Source organism: Lottia gigantea (assembly GCF_000327385.1).
Source record: "Lottia gigantea unplaced genomic scaffold LOTGIsca_1, whole genome shotgun sequence".
NCBI lineage: Eukaryota > Metazoa > Mollusca > Gastropoda > Lottiidae > Lottia > Lottia gigantea.
In genome coordinates this window covers 3,106,826-3,129,033 of record NW_008706746.1, presented here as the reverse complement: position 1 = coordinate 3,129,033, position 22,208 = coordinate 3,106,826, and the positions used below count along the sequence as shown (strand labels likewise).

The 22,208-nt window shown below is 32.8% G+C and overlaps 1 protein-coding gene across 1 annotated transcript; it reads left to right on the top strand.

Annotated features, from left to right (window-relative positions):
* Nucleotides 1–8,389: 8,389 nt before the first annotated feature.
* On the top strand, nt 8,390–21,556 carry LOTGIDRAFT_227902 (hypothetical protein). Its single transcript, XM_009045545.1, has 3 exons — nt 8,390–8,415; nt 19,967–20,349; nt 20,919–21,556. The coding sequence occupies exons 2-3, from the start codon at nt 19,969–19,971 to the stop codon at nt 21,099–21,101; spliced, it is 564 nt and encodes a 187-aa protein (XP_009043793.1). The 5' UTR covers nt 8,390–8,415; nt 19,967–19,968; the 3' UTR covers nt 21,102–21,556.
* The last annotated feature ends 652 nt before the right edge of the window (nt 21,557–22,208 follow it).

Here is a 22,208-nt window from a genome sequence, read left to right as displayed (position 1 = left end):
CGCAACGTTTTGCCATAAATCATACCCGACTAGGTTTAAACTAAAACGGCAATAAAAATGTAACGTATTATAACTTGTGTGTTTTAACAAAAATAATCTCGAATCTAAAATACTCCATGAAAGTCCGTTTCCCGACGTTTAATCGTCTGTTAAGGTGCTTTGCTAAATTGCCCCCCTCGATTGCACGTTTGCACCCCAGGAATACTGGTCAGGCTACGGGCCTGTTGATGTCACTGTTGTGGGCATCTCTCACAAGTAGACTGGGCAAATAAACACCAAAAAGCTGGAAATGACAAAAGTTTCTGAAAGATGGATGCTGATGTTCATGGCAGGACGATTAGAAACACGTCAGATTCCTGACTTCCATGGCGATTTATTCTGTTTTGAATTTGCTTCTATCCTACTTTCACAAGTTTCAGTCAGCCCTCGTATCCCTGGTCTCGAATTATTATACCATAGTAATAATAACTTGGTGACCGAGGCTAAGTTAAGTAATAATATTGATTTTTCAAGATTTTTCCTATTCTCGTTAAGGGTTTAAAAGCTTTTCTCTTTTTTGAACTTATGTCTAATTTACTTTGACATAAACAACAAAATATACATTTACCAGTGTTTCTCTCATAAAATATATATCTAAAAACTTTCAGTTTCATGAATTATTAATACTTTCAAATTCCAGACTTTGTTCTTTTTACATAGCCTATTCCTTCGTAAAGGGAATATGTAATATTCAATATCATTCCATGGCTTGTTGTCAGCTTTGTCACAAGGAATGTATTATGATCTTATCACATATCGTGACATCATTAATATACGATCATCGTAATTGTGATTGGGACAATAAAACGAGGACATCTGCATTTAAGACACTAAATGTTAGAAAAGAGTAGATTTCAAAGAACAAAGCACTATTTATCCTTCAAACATGGTCTCATTTAAAATAATTTCAAAATACATAAAAGGTAACCTATGTTTCCTAGAATTAAGAGCTTGAAAACAACTTGCAGCAAATCTACCTAGTAGCAAGTAATTTAACACAGAAATAGTATAGAAATTATAGTAAATCACGGACATGACATGTCTATTTCATTTCCTCTATTTTAGTTTCAATGAAAGAGGTTATTTTGGAACAAATTGTTTAGAAGTTAAAATCATCAGAAAGATGTCGGCTATTATTTCAAATGGTACAGTCTTATAGTTCTCTATTTAACAGATGAAGATTCATTTTAGTTACTTTGAAAAAAATAGAGAAAAGCAAGGTTACAATTTGAGCTAGAATTTCTAGTTCCAATATAGTGGTATTTAAAACAATTACTGTTTAACACCAATTCATTTGTTAGAGTATGAATACTATCAACGATAATTTCTTTAATGCCGTTTACCCCCATTTGTGAAATGGGGGAAATTTTGAACCTCCAAGTTAGCAGTGTGCACTTAAGGAAATATTGACTTAGCTGTACCACCAAAGAAAATAGGAAAAACTCAGTAACTTCTAATACCACTAAATTAGGTCTTATTATTGAATTTTGGGGGTAAAAATTGATTAAAAGACAAGTCATCAGTATGGTTTGTTTTATCAGTTTTCAGCTAAAACACTTTTATATTTAATAATTAATCACAATATTTCATTCATTTATTCGTTGAAATAAATGCAGGGTGGGACAGGTCAATTGCTAATTGGTAAAATACAAAATAGCGTATCTTATTGTTCTAAAGATAAAGGACACCAGCCTAAGGAATTACCTTTATTTACTTTTTAAGTATTAAGTTTCATTTCATTTTCAATTTTCTGCGGATACGAACGTTTCAATGAGTATTATCATTTATGTAAGTTTATCGTTATTGGATATGCCCCTTGAAATGTTACCCCAGGTTGAAAAAGCAAGAAAACTTAAAAGAAAAAATATCTGCGCCAATTTCAATCAGTTCGTCTTATGTTGTATTATGTTATGTTTCCGAGGTTGATTATCCCCATTGAAATATATGGCTATATCTCATGACCTAATTTTTTTTAAAAAGTTGTCAATCTTTACATAATTATTTAAAGTTATATTCTGTATCGAATTATGGATTGGGCACTGATGACCATGTGATTCTAAAGAAACCAGGCCTGACACTGTATGTTTTCTTTCATTCAGCCCAGTCTTTGCGACCTCTTTTCGTCAGGTTTATGCAGCCCTAGGACCATGAATATATATTATCATGGTCTTGCAATAATCCTTTGTTAAGTAATATTAATATGGTACATTCTATACGTTTCCCATATACAGCTCTATATTGATAAAATATCTCTATTTTTCTGACATAAGTAAGACGTCAATAACTGTTTCTACTAAACGGCCTTTTAGAAAATTGTTTTTAGAATCATTTCTAGTCACTCAATCAATACCGTAATTAATGATCTATATTAATTATTAACGCCACTGCAGATAAGAATTTTTGTATATTTTACTTTTTTTAATTACTCGTGTTAAAATATGGAGATCATGATTTATGACTGAATATGAAACCGGAAAAAGGAGTAGACATTCAAGTCTATAAATTTGGGATAGCTCACTAGCTTTACCTTATTTGCGGTGTAGGCGACACTGTTACCTTAATCAAAATGCATCTGAATATGCTCGCAACGTCATAAAAGAATCACTTGAAATCACTACCGGAAATGATACCAGTGCACTTCATGATAGTCGTTTTCAAAAGCCCAACATATTGAACTTTTACGTTTCCTTTCCATGACGTGTCAGATCATTTCAAATTCCTGCAGAACGTGACTTAAAATATCAGTCATGTCCGTTACAAAGTTTTATAGAATGCTCCAATGGTTTATGGATTTTTTGGAAGCGATATTGAGAGAGCACCTGCTAAATATCACGATATTAACCACAGTTCGATAAATTAAATTTTCCAGATTCACTGGAGTGCATTATCTAGGTCGTTTAATAATTATTTAACGATTTTGGCAATTTGGTCAACCAAAATAATACAGAATCGTTCAGTTCCTGCAATTTCACTATAGCTAAGAGTTTCCAATCACGAAGGCCTTGCGATTAACATGAATATTATGAAAGAGTATATTTTGAGGTTTCTGGAAAATTTAGCTTCTGTCTGTGGTGAGAGTGGTGCCACGTGGGCCCTCCAGCCAATGGACTATAAGGCCATCGCGATGGGTAACCTCTCCACTTTGTTTTAGTGCAATTGAAAGAACCATAGACGTCTGATTGGACATTGGAATGGTGCAAATTGAAGCTATAACTCATATAAAAAAAACCCCTTTACAATCCCTTTAACTGCCATATAAGCAAATTTTACGCTTCACCTTATGGTTATCTTTCTAATTAAAGGTTATTTTCTCATTCCACCTGCAAGAGAGGATAATATCGGTCGTTATCATTAAGATAATCTTCTTTAACAAAATGTCACTGAGAAATATCAATCTGTTTTATTATTTATACTTTATTATGGCACCCCTTAAAATTAAATGTAAATCTGATGTTTTTAATTAGGCTACAGTTCATGAAATGGTTTTTGGTTATATTAACATTGTTTAAAACTATAATTTAGAATCCATCTTTAACAAGGAGTGCACCTTGATAATGTAGCAAATTTATATGAATTATGATAGTTGAAATGGTACAAAGTAAGCTATGATAAAGGAAATGGTTGGATCATGATCCGCATAGTATGAAAAGTTTTGATACCCAGTAATCTACTAAGCAATGTTGTTCTCTATTGGTATGTTTCTGGTTGTACTCTCCCGGTGTTGAACTTGCTGATCAGTCCCCTCAAGATAAAAAGAGGTAAAACCCGGATCCTGGTACATATATGTAAACTGGTCTGCAATTTCATCTAGAGCTTTTTGTTGGAGTAGCAAACACAACATGCGTCCAGCGTATGTACAAATGACACACGGTGTTAAATTGCCAGGCTCTAAAATCTTATGCAGGACTGAATCCCTTCGTACTGGGCATTAATGTGTGTCGCCGTTTCCAAAAAAAGCAAGTTTGAACATGTTCCGGGTTTGTACTGTCGAACACCTGCGAGACGGGTGTGGTAAGAAGATAGAACTGGAAGAAAAGAGAATACCTATATTGATCATAAAATCGATCCTGACATTTAAGAAACCTTTTCTTCTGCAGAATATGAAATAAGCACAGATAATAGAAATATTCTTCAAAGACGATTTTGTGTTTGTAAATATCAATACCATGTTAAGACCAAATCCCTTCAACCATATTATCACATTCACACATTGTTAACATTTTTCCAATATAAATAGTTCCAAACGGAGACGTGATTGGCTGATGATTTCCAATTTCAAAGACAAAGAAGAATATTCTAGAATTCTTAAAAGAAATCTTTAATAATTAAGAGCAGTATTCTAGTTATGTCATGATGTGTCACTATATATGCTTTAAACTAGCAGATGTTAACATTTTTAAGGCTTACTTGCCAATAATTGATGGGCACTTTCTTCATTAGCCAATAAGGTACTGCAAACTTGGGCGTTAGTAATTTCGGGTAAAAATGTTTGTTTTATGATCTGAGCCCAATGGTCGTAGTAAGAAGTGAAAAATAACCGCAATACCCACATAAAGATTAAAAGAATACATTGCAATCTCGCTAGAATCTGATAGCCAAGAGAGTTCGACGAAAACCATGGTCAACATAATTGTTGAAAGGTATTGTCAGTTTGTCAAAAAGGGCAACCTTCAGGTTCATCAAAAATTCTAAATACTGAGGTATCGTAGACTAATGAGTCTTCTGATCTCAAATTGCTTTAAGAAAGGCTGGGTGAGAAGGAATAAGAAAGACATAACACTTCAGACAAGTTGATCATTATTTACGAGTGTAAAATATCATAAAATATTATAAATTGTTTCTTTATTTACCCCACTCGTAAATTTATAGATTCTGTATTAACATCGGAACAAACCTTAAGACATGGAGATTGGAGATTATATGTTGTATCTGCCTTTGGTATTTTTGGATCGCAACATTTCCAGGAACTAATACTTAAAGTCAGTAAGTCATTGACACAGATAACGCATAGAATGGTTTTTGTTGTTCCCGATTATGACAACAGTTGTCGTTACTGATACATTGAAACAAACGAGCAAAGAATTAAAATAGAAATCGTTTGTAACATTAAACAGATTCGCCATCCGTTTACTTATTGTGATCTCAGAAATGGGAATGTATTTTACCAAAACCTATCAGTATAAGTATATTAGTATCACATATCCCTGTCAACATTTGAGTATCAAATCAATGTGTCCAAACTTTTCCGTTTGAAATTTTAAAAATGACGACTCGTCTTTTCTTGAGTTTCCATCAAATATAGAAAAACGAAAAACATACATAGAAATCGAAAGAGAAGTTTCATATTTAAGTTAAATTCGTAGGGATTAAACGCAGTACTAGTACTTTAGAAGACTTTTTACATGTATTCAAGACTCAAATCAACCTCTGAAAATGGCGAATATGGTCATTAAACTATACAAAATAAAGTTTATGTTTGAATTGTTTCCCGTGTGCATAAATATCCTTGCCCGCTGATACCACTTATTATTAATAAAACAGACTGTTATGAACTCTGTTATTATTTTTCACCATTATTCCCTTTTCAGCAATACCGCTCGAGGTAATTTAGGGCCAGTGTGGTTGATTTAAAAGCGAGTGTAATAGATATAATCACCCATAAATAAAATAACTATAAACGACCCTAACCGTTAATTTACGATAATGAACTGTCGGATTGAACTCGGATAGAAAATTTTAATCATAATTCTGATGATAATTGGTCTGGAAAAAGTCGATCTTCATCAAAAGGTAATCCCTGTAGTTTCTCTTATCATTTTTGGCATCCAAGATGAGCAGACGACTAGGAAATTTACAATAGAAGGAGAAATCATGGCCGAGCATTCGTCAGCAACATATCTGATTATAACCAAACGGGTGATTGAGACTTTCTTCGCCTTTGACTTCTCCAGGAAAAGATGGCCTTAGCCTACTCTTAATGAAACCTACAATGGTTCCCAGTGGTATATACGACCCAAACTACTTCTTTTCTCACAGAGCATGATTATTAGTTGACAAGCTATTTCACAAGTCGGTCGTTCTATCAATTGCTACTAACTCAATTATCAATGTTTTTTCTCTCGTTGTTTATTACTTTATGTGCATTCTGACTGTCCAATCTGTCACTGGTATCTGTCTTATAAATCAACGATAATCTCAAACTAATGTCAGCATCTAATCTTCATCGTATAATACTGAATAACATTAGTTTTTTTTTTATTATGATAAAGTGAATGATGGTTTTAATAGCACAGCAGTGAGTGGGGGAAGGGGCGGTCACGTATTGAATGATATGCAACATATCCTACAACAACTGAACACAGAATAATAATTCTATTTTGCAGCCTATAATACGACAGTCGAATTTTTAACACTGTAATGCTCCAGGTATTCTGCGACTTAAAATCACAGCAGATGGGGTACCAACATTTACTTGGTCGTTATATCGAACGGTACTAATCGCCTCTAAATAACGATAGACTGTTTCCGGAATATACAAAAATCAAGCATGTTTCCATTATCCATTTCCACCAAATTTCACGGTTGACAAAGCATATGCAGATAACATAACCATAAGTCCCTTTAAGAACATGTATTGTTGTATAAGATGTGATAGTACTTATTAGTAGTTATTATATTAGAAGGACTGTGAATAGTTATTAGTGAAATTAGTCTTTTAATTGGAAATAACGTGACCGTATTACCGTTGGATTAAACTAATCATCTATCATTTTGTCCAGGAACACTAATGGAGACACACAATACTCAATACATTATCATTAACATTAATATAGATTCTCCGAATAGCCTAAGGGGTATCATTGTCAAGGGTATCACATTTGATGTCTGGTAGTTAAATGATGGTTGGTTGGTAGATGGCAAGTTAACGTTCTCTTCCAGCGGTTGCTGATATCGAATACTAGGTAGTTGTTGGTAGTCGTAGTAGTTGGTAGTTGGATTAGTTCAAATTGGATGATGCTGTGTTGTTGGTTTGGTTGTTGATACCTCGTGAGATCTGGTCTGATCGAATGACATGGCGGTGAAACGCGACCCTGGGTGGTGTGGCGTGAGTTACTCGATCTTCTTCATTCTTCCAAACTCGTTCTGATCATGGCAATTGTTGGAAGTTACTTGTATTGTTGAGTGGGTTATATACCATGGTAATATCTGATGGTTAGGCTAGCGGCTGATATAATATGTTGATGATATTTGATAATACTGAATGTGTGATATCTGATAGCTATATATATAGAGTTTATCGGGTGATATTTGATGGTGATGTCTGATAGTTACACGTATAGGTGAGCGAGTGATATATAATGGTAGTATCTGATAGTTACATGTATAGGTGAGCGAGCGATATATAATGGTAATATCTGATAGTCACATGTATAGGTGAGCGAGTGATATATAATGGTAATATCTGATAGTTACATGTATAGGTGAGAGGGTGATATATAATGGTAATATCTAATAAGTAAGAGAGCGATATATAATGGTAATATCTGATAGTAACATGTAAAGGTGAGAGAGTGATATATAATGGTAATATCTGATAGTTACATGTAAAGGTGAGAGAGTGATATATAATGGTAATATCTGGTAGTAACATGTATAGGTGAGAGTGATATATAATGGTAATATCTGATAGTAACATGTATAGGTGAGAGAGTCATATTTAATGGTAATATCTGATAGTAACTTGTATAGATGAGAGAGTGATATAAAATGGTAATATATGATAGTAACATGTATAGGTGAGAGTGATATATAATGGTAATATCTGATAGTAACATGTGTAGGAGAGCGAGTGATATATAATGGTAATATCTAATAAGTGAGCGAGTGATATATAATGGTAATATCTGATAGTAACATGTATAGGTGAGAGTGATATATAATGGTAATATCTGATAGTAACATGTATAGGTGAGAGAGTGATATATAATGTTAATATCTGATAGTAACATGTGTAGGAGAGCGAGTGATATATAATGGTAATATCTAATAAGTGAGCGAGTGATATATAATGGTAATATCTGATAGTAACATGTATAGGTCAGAGAGTGATATATAATGGTAATATCTGATAGTAACATGCATAGGTGAGAGAGTGATATATAATGGTAATATCTGATAGTAACATGTATAGGTGAGATTGATATATGATAGTAATATCTGATAGTTACATGTAGATGATTGTGGAATTTATCATGGTGACACCTGATAGTATCACGTATGGGTGATATGTGCTAGTGAGATGTGGATTTGAACATATGGTGAAAGGATATCGTACTGGCCTAATACTCAACCAGAAGCTAATAAAAAGGGTAATAGGTAGGTAGGAAGTGATATCTGGATATATTTTAGGACTGAATTCTACTCAGTTTAATCAAGAATTAGTGCTAATAGAAAGGTCAGACATTGTTTATATTGATTAATATTAATTGTGCCGTTCACCAGAAATACTTGTAGGCTTCATCATGTTACTTATTTGGGAATTCTATTCCACTGACTGTGTTGACAACTCACTAACCCAACCTTGATTACTAAGTGGATATCAACTTCCGACAAGTAACTGTCCATGCGTTTATTATAGAATGGTAAATATGTAGGGTGGGCCTTTGCTTCTCATAATTAATCACTTTTTTCTTCGTATTTCACTCTTTCCTTAAACTTCCCCACAAGATGAGAAAATAGAGAGTCAGACTAGAAAATTCTATTTAACTCGACCACTGAAATTTTAGTTTTAGGTCTGGCTCTCGTACTGACAAATTTCTCTTTAATATCCTTCTTCACTTTTACCTGAGGTAATCTTCAACCTGGGAAACACTTGTACCGACCTGATCACAAATAGGAAAACGAGCAATAGCAGGGCGGTGTGAAGTATAAAAGCCATATACCACAATCATAATGTATTTAATCAATATGTTCTATTGTATTGGTTAACTTGTCACAAAGAGTTGAAAATCACTCAGTATATTTCTAGTCAGTTATATAGAGGTGTGTATTTCTTCTTCTACCTACAATTCAATCAAGGTAAGGTGTTTTTAATTTGATAACTTCATTTCAGACTGTTAGATCTGACACCTTTGTAACTGGTGCGATCTGTCAGCTGAATAAGCTCATTGCGAGCGTGGAGGTGAAAACTGAAAAACGTTATGGGATGAAGAGGGTTGAAACCAGAATAGTTTCAATTTTGAGGAAGGTTTTGCTCCATTAATGCAGTAAGTTGAAATTCGATATCACTGCTGGTGGATATCAGGATTGGCGAAAGTCTCGGGTTAATTGTTAATAAAAGATAGATATACTTTGTTAATGGGTTCATGGTGAGTGTTTCAACCATCCAATTACCAAAGTTGATCATCCTCTTTATTTATGATGCTGGACGGGGATATCAAATTATGGACGTCGATCTGTAAATCATTCCGTGTATCCACTAATGTCAATTTTTCAAATCCTTTCAACGTTTGTGTTTACAAGTAGATTTGTTAGAATTCAGATACAGTGTATTTCGACTTACAATCTTTGGTTATAGAGTATAGACTTTTATCTATTTTCTGCTATGGAAAGTGATATTGGTCGTATGTTAACGGTAAAATTATCCATACATGTTTTTGTCAATAACATGGTGTGTTTATTCCAGGCATGAATACTGCCTATTATTATGTTCAGTCCTTATCAAACTGGTTTTATAACGTTATAGGTAGGCTATTGTTGACGGTTTAAAGTTACAGAGCTTACAATTGTAAAATTTCTGGGTTCGATTCAAGCATTGATCAAGATGCTTCTTTCTTTTTTTTATTAGTATTATTTCCCTTGGCATCAAGAAATCCGTCATTGAACTAGTGTCAAAGCCAAAAAGTGCAAAGCAGGTAGCCTTAAGCAATCTAGAAAAGGTGGCACTCCTGTCTTATCAAAATATTACCGTCTTAATGAGCGAAAGATTTCCCATGCATGTTGATTATGAGAAGCAGTAATGAAATCAAAGTGGGGTCAAGTTATGTAATGCGCCATAATAATTATATCATTACTAATAATGAATATATAAACTTTCCTAATTTAATTATCATGTTATGCATAAGTGATAATACACAGTTTGATGTGGTCTAAAATAGCCTGTATCTAACTCTATGTTCCTAATTACAAAATCATAAGTATCCAATATCAAGATTGTTTTCTCTTTAATACAGTCGTATTGAATTGCACGAATTCATTCAAAGATCATTAGTGTGGCGTGTTTTACTCCAATCTTTGAAAAAATAACATTGTTATTTGTCATTAGATAGTATCATTCTAATCAATATACAATTATAAAACCATTCAACATTACCACTTCATGGCAAATTGATAAAACAGACATTTCTAAAATAGCCTAGAAAATCATTAAATATGCAACCCCTACAAAGTCCTTTAACGTATATTAAGACATAATGATAAGAAAATGAAAGATTAATTTACTAGACATGCTACTATTATGATATAACTTCCTTCTTGGATATACTTTCCGGTTTTGACAATTCTATATAATTTAAGGCATTGTAAAATTGAGTATGATTGTCATCATTTGCACAAATCACTATGTTTAATGCCAGAATGAAATATATTATGTAATTGATAAACTGCAGTGTGATCGTATTTGCTTCACATGCATAATATGATTGTGTTACATGTATCGCATATGATATTCATGTGATTATATAGAACGTTTTTTCAAAAACGTGTAATATTACAGAAATTTAAAATATCGCGATATCTTCCGTTGTAATCGGACTTTACTTTACTAATAAGCTTCCATTCTGACCACAAAACAGTCAAGAACAGTGCTAGCGTTAAAATTTTTATGTTGACTGTGATCGTGTTTGAAATGCCATACCACTTGATGTATAATCTAACATAAAACGTTTTACTGTTGTAAATTGTCAATATAATAGAAAACATGGCCAACATTCGAGATTCATATAAAATTTATGCATCAGGAAAGTTTTGACAAAAGAATTCATTGTTCTAAAAGGTATTTTTTTTTCATATATTGAACAATTCTAACGTTATGACGATCGTAAATTTTTAATCATTAAAGCAACTCAACACTGTCAATTTATTTCATTTCGCAATGTAAACTTTCAACACTCAACTCTATTTGCTGTATTAATAATGCGACATTATAGGTATATAAATGGTAAGTAAAGAAATAGTTCAATGGGAACCAATATATGTATTCAGACCAAAATAGATTGTGGTTTATACGTTATACGTAGTTCGTCGCCAACATTATACAGTATTTCACCAAAATATAAAACTTTCGTTTCTCATTTAAGTATAATTTATACTTAATGCGAATGACAGAAACTGGTGGCAACTACACTTTGAAAGCACAGTTGCAATTAGTCGATCATGTCCTACTTTCCAGAAAAATCTTTTGATCCAATCTGAATAATATAATAATGCGCACAAAATTTATGTACACAGGTTGGCATAGTTATTTATGTTGAATCGAAAATTTCTGATCTCAGAAAACCCAAGCATTTATCTTTGAAAAAAATGTGTTTGTCTCCTGTTATTGTTGTCATGGAAATCTAAATGTTTCTAAAAAAAAATCGAATACACTATAATCAAGTATATATGTTTACATATTATTTTACAGCAGTGCTTCCTTTAGGCCTAATTTTCTCCCAAAACTATGTCCTGATATCACATCCATTTTGCAGTGTTAAAAAATCACATTATAGTAAAGTTGCACCACAGGATATGAAATAAGGAACATAAATGCAAGCGATTGTAGGCACTTTAAAAGTAAAATTTCCATGAAAGAAATGACTTTTTATAGAATTTATACTTATGTTTGAGTTTCAAAGTAATCAAAAGAAAAGTTAAAGTTTACCGTTTTATTCTTTCAAATCATTAAAGTAAATATTTCATATTTTCTCTCATAACTCGCAAATGTCGTCTTTGTTTTTATATTTTGTTTTGTTTCTGAAAAAACTCCTCTTTGTTAGTGTAACTGTTCGACCTTTCTGGAAGCTTTACTTGTCATGAATTTTTTAATTTAATAATACTTGGTGCTTGAATAATTCATTCATCTTAAACCATGTGTGATGGAATGTGCCTACTTAGCGCATCGTAGAGAGTATTATTTTAAAATATAATTCAATAGGAGTATTTAATCTTAAAACATGTGAATCAACAATTGACCTTTTTGTTACTGTTCTGTTAATAAGGATTATCATCATCAACCGATATCAATATCAATATCATCTTCCATCCTCGTCATACAATATCATCTTCCACCCTCGTCATACAATATCATCTTCCATCCTCGTCATACAATATCATCTTCCATCCTCGTCATACAATATCATCTTCCATCCTCGTCATACAATATCATCTTCCATCCTCGTCATACAATATCATCTTCCACCCTCGTCATACAATATCATCTTCCATCCTCGTCATACAATATCATCTTCCATCCTCGTCATACAATATCATCTTCCATCCTCGTCATACAATATCATCTTCCATCCTCGTCATACAATATCATCTTCCACCCTCGTCATACAATATCATCTTCCATCCTTGTCATACAATATCATCTTCCACCCTCGTCATACAATATCATCTTCCATCCTCGTCATTTCCATCCTCGTCATACAATATCATCTTCCACCCTCGTCATACAATATCATCTTCCACCCTCGTCATACAATTTCATCTTCCATCCTCGTCATTTCCATCCTCGTCATACAATATCATCTTCTAATATCATCTTCCATCGTCGTCATGACCTGAATCATAATTATAATATGAATATTCCAGACAAAGAGCATTATACTACATTATATATTACCTTATTTCATCACAACAATGTCATTGTATTTTAAAGAAAAAGTTTCTGCCTTGTGCCTACTTGACAGTTTGTTTGAACAAGATTCTACCTACTTGAGTTTATATTGTCTTTAGATTGAAAATGTCAACACATTGTTTAGCATACTTTAACTTTCAGATTGAACTTAGTAAAGAATATAGGATATTGCACAGAGTTAATCAACCCAAAGTTAGGTTTCTGCAAACATAACAGTCTGTAGTTATAATACATGTATAATAGTATCCAAGGTGGACGAGATTGGTATGAAATATGTTCCGTCCGACCAGCCTGTGGAACTGTGCCTGATAAAAATTCTATACTTATTTGCTAGTAATATGGAATAACACGCGGCTCTGTTACTGTGAAAGAGGTGCTAGATGTTCTGTATCACTGAACCAATTCTATCTTCACGAGCTCCGTTAAATACCATAACATCTATTATTATAAGCTCATTTCTTTCATCACGGAAGTTTGTATATGCAGCGAATTGGATTGTGCGCTAGCGAATACAACAACAAAACGGCTGAGAAGGTAACTACAATAGAGCTCCGATTAACTCTATTCGATAGCGAACAATCCAACGAAACCGCTGCATTTACAAACGGTAGTGATCAAGAAAAATGACCTCATGATTCGATCGAGCTCGTAATAGCTTGACATTGTGAAATTGAGATACTGATTTCAGAAAGTGTCCCTTTCCCCAAAAAAATTCCCTTTGGCACACTGCTAATTTGTGCCAATTTGTAACCAGTTCAAAGGTTATTTCAGGCAATGTCGATCATCATATAAAATATTTAATGAATTCCTAGTTACAACAGAACAATAATAAGATTATGGTTGATTTTAATTATTCATCAGGTCATAAGAAACCACTATTAATGCTAGTGGTAAGCTATATAGATCAGGGTGAAACTGCCTTTTCGGAAGCATTGAAACGTAGCGAATACATTCATTTCCTTGATTTCAATAGTTCTAAAATAATAAATTTGGCATTTACTTCGCACTGGTATCGAGCTAAGTAATTAATTTTATTTCGACATATATCAATTTTGTCACCGTTATAATAATGTGACCTACAATATCTTGTTGTTTTTGTTTTAATTTGTAAAAGTTTCCATGAGTTGCTTATTAAAGACAAGATTTGTAAACAATGGTATTAGGAAACTGATTTCCAATGACCAATTTAATAAAAGATGATCATGCTCAAAGATTAACACATGCATGCTACATTACAGAAAGTATATAACTCTTTGTTTTAGCAAAGCTTAATACATGAATATAATGTCAATACTTTCAATCTGATTGGTTCTTATAAGTGATTGATGAATAATTAGTACCAAAATGCCATTAGTAGTGAAATTGTGTGGATAAATTGAAATAAGAGCAAAATCAGATGTTCTCAGACATTGATCTATCTAACCAATGCTCCTAACTGATTGAACAGTCCATGCCCTAAATGTTTACTTTAATAATATCGTAAAATTATAACGTAAAACCAAAGATCTTATTAATGTACAATGGATATATTTTCTATAGTGATGTTTCTGACACCAGACTCTTAATAGGCCAAATTTGGTCGCAATAATTTCAGATGACCTCTAACAGTATCATTTATTCCGTCTCCAAATTTTCTTTTTATATTCAGATGAATTAACATGTAATTGAAGTTGGACTATTAAAACAATGTAAAATAGTAGAGTTTTAACGATAGTAAACAGCCATTTGATAAATCATTGCTAATCAACACTGTCGGAAACCTTTTAAAACATTTACTTCTATTTTAAAATGTTACCTTACCGACGAAACTGTTCGCTTCATTTGTATACAGAAAGGGGCTCGTTTAGATTATCATAAAACATTATTTTGATACGTAAAATGTACTGCCAATTCTAACATTTCACAAAGGCCCACCGTGAATTAAAGTGACATAAAGTGTGTTTTAGCCAATCATGTTTTGTAACGTTATATAGATCATACCCAAAGAAGTAATATACATGTTGATTCTCCAAAGTTGACATGGCAGAGGACAGAATACCATCAGGTGTGCTCACACGCACGCAGATTCTTCACGTTGCTTTGATATGGATTATATAAGCCTGAAGTAATATTGGTATTGTTTCATAGTTTTTTTCATGACAAACTATTGATCTTGCCCCTAAAGCGTTCAAAATAACTAAATATAGATTATTTGAAACTATCAGTTACATTTACTTTGATTGCCAGCCTCAAATTCAGTTCATTTGCAATTATGTCTGACACAGATTACCCAAAAGACAGAAATCTATATCAAAGACAAGTAACCCTAAAACGACCATGACATGGCCTTATCGATTTCCTGAATGGATCTGTTGTAAAAGATAGCTTTCTGGATTTTGCTGCCATGTTCTGGCACTTAATGCGGTTTTATATTTCTCCCAATTGACCTATATGTTATAAATATGAAAGTCTCGATGCAATAATTGCTATATAACAAAAAGGTACCATATATATTTATGTAAGTTATATTTTTCGGATACCTATATGAACAGCAATTATTAAAAACCAAGATTTTACACACAGAGGACATTGTAGCTTTAAATGATGAAAGTTAATGAGTGTAGTTAAGTTGTGCTCCCCCGCTGTTTAGTATTATCAATAATTATAGAATATTTCTCTTTATTTCTTATTATCTATATATACTCGTCCGAGTGGTTTTCATTATCTGTGGTATAGTCAATATATTCTAGTTATTATATTCCAACCAGTTCACCGTAGGCGATTTACGAAATAGAATTCACGTGGTTTAACTAAAGTAGTTTTCTCCAATGAAGCCAATAAACATACATTATAAAAATTAACTTAAAGACATAATAACATGGACGAAATCGCGATGTTAAATGCAATGGCCCTGTTACACACATATTAAGTTAGCGTTTTCTGGAATACATTGCCGTACGTCGAATACGTTATAAGTATTAACTTTTGTATAAGCTAAAAAAAAACGTTGAAGCATGCTGGTATACGTCGTAGTAAGAAGATAACGTAGCCTATAAACATATATACGTATTTTCGACGTATAGGCTATCATACGCGGAACATACTCAAAATTATTTTAACCAATGAGTAACGTGCTTTGTACCATTGTCGAACTTATCTCCATTGTAAGTTGACGTATAAACGGGCATAGGTTCAAAGCAACTTAAGTTCCTCGTATATGCGAGACGTACGAATCATACGTAGTTATATGACAGAACCTTAAGGAGAACTGGTATATTACACTCGTTTGTATATGTTATCTATACGTTACCGAAACGTTGCATTGGAATTTATTATAAATGTGCTAGAAATACGCCCAAAATTTAAAAAAAACTACGTCAAATAGGTTTGTTCCAGAGAAGAGAGAATCCTCGAAAACCTACTTTTTTATCCTGATGAAATATAATCTTGTATATGAACTCGACAAACGTGCCGACTTTTTATACACTCTTTAGAAATACATTGACATGGCTGAGTCATAAAATTTTCACAGAAAAATAATTAATGAAACACGAGTGGAAATACAATAATTGCAATCTTCGTGTTTCTGTTGTTTAAAGATGTATTGCACTCAATAATTTATCGAAGTTTATGTCTCTGTCTAATGAACCTACAATTGACTTTAATGTAATAAAGAAAGCTTATTAATGGGATAACCCGTCTGTTTACCAATTCATTTTACACGGGGTGGCTAAAACTGCAATCTTCCACAAGTTAACGCGAATAGTTACACAAAATTTGCTATTGGAGAATATTTATATTTTATAATAACGGATAACCTTTGTAAATAAGGATGCTTACAGAAAGTTCATCGAGCTGCAAGATAATGACCATCTGGAATAAAGCTATGCCTATTTGCTCCATAACAGCTGTCGAAAATTCATAAATATAAACCTGCCAGATTATACAGATTTCATGAGTAAGCATAATATTATGTTTCACCCGAAGAAGGCCTATCCATCTTTATTGTTTACTTTTTCTGGCGTGGATGGCGAAATCGAGTTCTCAAATGTCCTGTGGTTGCCTGGTAATGTTCTGTTTGTCCAGGAGCTTCCATAAACTTTATCTAATATCTACAACAATAATCCATATTTTACTATTTTAGGGATGATAATAGTTTATTGAAGCCATTGAAAACGTCTACGTCATGTTATCAGAGCACTCAACATGGCTTCATTTGTCTTATCTCGGAAATTAAAAACTTGATAGATGTATATTACTATAATAATTGAAATCCAAGGAAAGTTAAAAGGTCATTTCCAATAATAATTCACATACGTCATATACTATAATATTTCTTCCATGCCAAATTTAATGTCGTTTCTGCAAAAATGTCCAAGATTTTACTGAGTTTGAGCTTTACCAAAATAAGTATTGACAGGGCAAGCTTTACCTTCCGAAACATCTGATGCCACTGTGCGATTTGTCCCACTTAGTTAATGTTGTTTATTTGTTATATTTATTGGAACATCAGTCATTTATAATCCAAGAAGTTGGTTTAATTTGTTACAGAAAATCATAGAGCATGATATTTGACATTTCTTTGACAAGATCTTGTCAATAATTCAACGCATCTGTGCCTTGTGTTTTGGGACACACATTTCTGAAGAATAACTTGTAAAGTTTGAGACAGTTTGTATGTTTTATTCAGAATTATACAAGACTCTTCATGGTTGACAGGAGTTATATAATTCTACCAATCCTTGGCGTGTTTTCCTGATCATTATAGGACAGCTCTGTTCTGATATTGTTTATATTTTAAGTTAAATTAAACAAAGCCTGTACTAAAATCATATTATTTTGAATTGAACATTGCCTGTTCTAATTAAATATTATTGCTACTTTAAAATTGAACAGACCCTGCAAACTCTTGTTCTGGTATTAATTATGATTTATGTTAACAAGACTTGTTTTGGTTCATTTAAATCTTAAAAGTGGAACAAAGCATGTTCTGATATTATATATACTTTAAATTACACATTGCCTGTTCTAATATTATATATACTTTAAATAACACATTGCCTGTTCTAATATTATATATACTTTAAATTACACATTGCCTGTTCTAATATTATATATACTTTAAATAACACATTGCCTGTTTTAATATTATATATATACTTTAAATTACACACTGTCTGTTCTAATATTATATATACTTTAAATTACACATTGCCTGTTCTAATATTATATATACTTTAAATTACACACTGTCTGTTCTAATATTATATAGACTTTAAATTGCACACTGTCTGTTCTAATATTATATATACTTTAAATTACACATTGCCTGTTCTAATATTATATATACTTTAAATTACACATTGCCTGTTCTAATATTATATATACTTTAAATAACACACTGTCTGTTCTAATATTATATAGACCTTTAAATTACACACTGTCTGTTCTAATATTATATAGACTTTAAATTACACACTGTCTGTTCTAATATTATATATACTTTAAATTACACACTGTCTGTTCTAATATTATATATACTTTAAATTACACATTGCCTGTTCTAATATTATATATACTAAATTACACATTGCCGGTTCTAATATTATATATACTTTAAATTACACATTGCCTGTTTTAATATTATATATACTAAATTACACCTTGCCTGTTCGAATATTTTATGTACTTTCAAAAATCAAAAAACAAAAAAACACTTTTTGACCTTTCTTGATCGGGCCACTCATTGGAATTCTGGTGGTAATTCTCTTCCAATTTAGATAATTATGAATCAATTATGGACATGTGATATTTTCCAAGTCATTAAAACACATCTACTTTCTATTCATATAAGTATTAGCTTGTTCATTTTCATAAATGAAAATAAGGGAACCCATCTTTAAGCATTCCCTGTTTTAAAAATACAACATTATGCAAAACAAACAGGAACTTGTTTTTTTTCTTTTTTATCTGTTGCTAAACAGGACCTGAGCTATTCTTTTATATTACTTTCTCATCCATGCATAGGCTGTTTTCTTGTTTTCGGTTCACTACATTCGTTCATGTTGCGGAAATTTGAGCATTCATTAAGAAGATTATCTCCAATTGTCACCAACTGTGAGAAATTATTATCTCCTCAGAAAATAACTTGTTTATTGCGATATTCATCTTATATATATGCTTCTGTACACTCTTTGAACCATTAGTAATAATCGACTTTGTAGTTTGAGGAGAAGACTTTTCCCAGATCACCCAATTTATTTCAAAGCTCTGGAGAGAATCACTTTATATTTTTGTACACATATATATTTCTCTATCTGCATTTAATTGGTTATTCGGTATGCTCATGTAGGCTAATATATGTAAATTTATGTAAAGGACTGCCAATAAAAAGAAAAAAAGTCCCATTCAGAGTCTTTTGCACTAGACTTTTACAAGAAAACTGTCTGAAAAGGCATAACGATATACATCCTACTTCCATCTATTGTGTTAATGAAGACAAAAAACGTCATGAAGTAGTGTGCAATGAGAGAAAATTTTATTGGTAAAGCCTCAACTAATTTCTTACCACTACAAGAATGCATGCCTTATTATCTTTAGTAACTCCTCCTCCGAAAGGCGTTTTTTTTTATTGGGATCAGAAGTCATTGTATTGTAAAGGTCTAGCAGAACTAACATGTGACAGTTATAATGTTTTATTGTTTTATGGTTTAAAATATTTAATACTCTACTACATATTGTGTAATACGTAATTGAAGAGTTACGTCCCTTGAGAGAATATTTTATTTAAAATCGATGTAAATTAAGAGTTATGACCAAGATCTCAGGCATTGTGTAATTTCTTATTTTTTATCCAAAGAAGTCGTCTGATTGTTGAACTTTTTTTTTTATTTAAGGAAGAATTGCTTACTTGTGAAAAGCTCTTTACTCTCTCACTCAAGTAAATTTCATATAAAACCATCCACTCCTGGAATATTTAAATCAAGCACTGCTGAAAATATCCACAAACTTAACGATTTATAATTATTTCTCACCGTATACTTTCAGGTATGGGAAATTTTTCAACGAGACCTGGGCCCAAAAATATTGCCGAATTAGAAAAGTTATGCAATTTTTCGAGGGAAGAAATTCAAGTTTTATATGACAATTTTCTGAAAATGAGTGGTGGTAGAAGTACAGTGTCGAGGCGTGATTTTATAAAAGGATATAATAAGACATTTTCTAGTGGTGATGCCAGAAAATTTGCTGAAAACGTATTTCGGACATTTGATACGGACGGCAATGAGAGTTTGGACTTTCGAGAGTTTTTAGTTGGATTGAGCTGCAAGTCTGCAGAGGATTTGCCTAGTAAAATTGAATGGTCTTTTAAAGTTTATGACAGAAATGGTGATGGTTATATTTCTCGACAAGAAATGAAAAGTGTCATACATGTACGTATTTCAGTTACTCGCATGCAGCCATATTGACATGTCAAACTTTTTCGAGATGCTTCTTATACTTTGACTTCATTGGGCAATACAGGTATCACGGAGTGCAAAGATTTGATTGCATTGTACGCGAATACGAAAACATCCAATCAGTCTTCGACTGAAAAACTCTAAATATATGACGCAGTTTGACTATAAGTACTTGACATGCATCATATATGCCAATACAAAATAGTAAGATATGCGATGTTTGAATTCGCACGAGTTTCGCTTGAACGCAACATAAACGTTGAAAACGGCATGAGGTATTTAATTCAAAATAATTGTTGTCCGAATCTACATATTTCTTATTGATATACTCTTAATTATACTTCTACGCTAAAGGCCTTGCCAAACATTTACATGGAATTGTCGACCCTCAATTTAAATTTCAACTTTTACTTCCTTTGCATTGTCAACCTTTGCAATGATTGGAAACCCCGAGGTACTTACAAGCGAATTAAATCAAAGTTTTCTTTAGCTCACATGCAAGCTACTTCATGACTTATTTTGTGTTTATTTTAATGTTTCAGTCGATAATTCGAATGAATGGTATTGAGTGTAACATACAGGATACAGTAAATAAATTAACACAAGATTTATACCAAACAGTCGATCTTAATAATGATAAAAGTGTCAGTTTCGAGGAATTCAAGTCATCTGTGGAACAAAACAGCACTTTATTGGACCTCCTCCAAGCTCGACCGCCTCATTGAAGGATACCCTAGGCCTATTTGCAAAATTTATTGACTACCTTTAATTGCCATTGTTAACGAGGTTTCACAAAATGATCTGGTAACACATCAAACCAGAACAATTATGTTGACCTAATAGATTTTTTACTTCTGAAAATAAGAGATCATGAGTGACGTTCTTTTCTCGTTTACTGTGTGCAATGTCTGCAGAATATTTCTCCGTTCCTAATGCTGCAATATTGGCGCCATTTTCTTCTCAGTTTTTGTTTATTTCTTAAACATTCCATAAGCTCCACAAACTTTGTAAAAGAAGGGATAGTGATTGGCCCAGGGCTCACAACAGCAAACACACGACTCTATGCTTGTTGGGAGTTGTGAATGTAACCATTTGTGAAGATTAAAAAATCCTTCGCGAACTGCAAAATTGAGAAGAGGTTGAAATATCGTATTGTTACATTTTTTTAAATATATATATCGATGATATTACCTGTACATATATTGTTACACACTAATTCTTGGAAATCGTCTACCAACGGCCAGCCATCGCGGTTGTTTTTAGTCGGACATTGTGTCTGTTCAATCATCGAAGATGTTGTTGGTCAGGAATTGCTTCTGCTCTAGGTCAATCATCGCTGATATTCTTGGTCAGGCATTGCGTCTGTTCTAGGTCAGTCATCGCGACTGTTGTTGGCCGGGCATTGCGTTTGTCACGGTTGTTCTTGCGCGGGCACTGCGTCTGTTCTAAGTCAATTATCGCGGTTGTTCTGGGTCGGACAGGCTAGTCATTTTAGGTTATCAAAGGATCACTCGATTGCCCGCCATCAAGTTTGTTCTGTGTCGGCCATCGCAGTTGGTTTAGGTTATTTATCGCGGTTATTCTTTGGCCGTAGGCTACAAACCATTCAGGGTCAGCCCTGTCAAATTGTCCAGGGTCATTATCCTAAGCTGTTCAACGGTTCAAGGTCACAATATTACTTTTATATCATTTTGTTAATCAACTTTTGTTGTTCTTTTAAGCACAACTTAATTTTATTATATAGAAAGAGTACATTAAGAAAATTATTAATAACTTTATGTCTCGTATTCCTTTCCCTGTTGTAAAAATTGACATGAATAGCTAGTTTACCT

Excerpts from the sequence above, each read along its gene's own strand:
- LOTGIDRAFT_227902 (XM_009045545.1), top strand. The coding sequence starts at position 19,969 with ATGGGAAATTTTTCAACGAGACCTGGGCCCAAAAATATTGCCGAATTA. Across the intron at positions 20,350-20,918 it reads AAATGAAAAGTGTCATACAT|TCGATAATTCGAATGAATGG; the intron begins GTACGTATTTCA and ends TTAATGTTTCAG.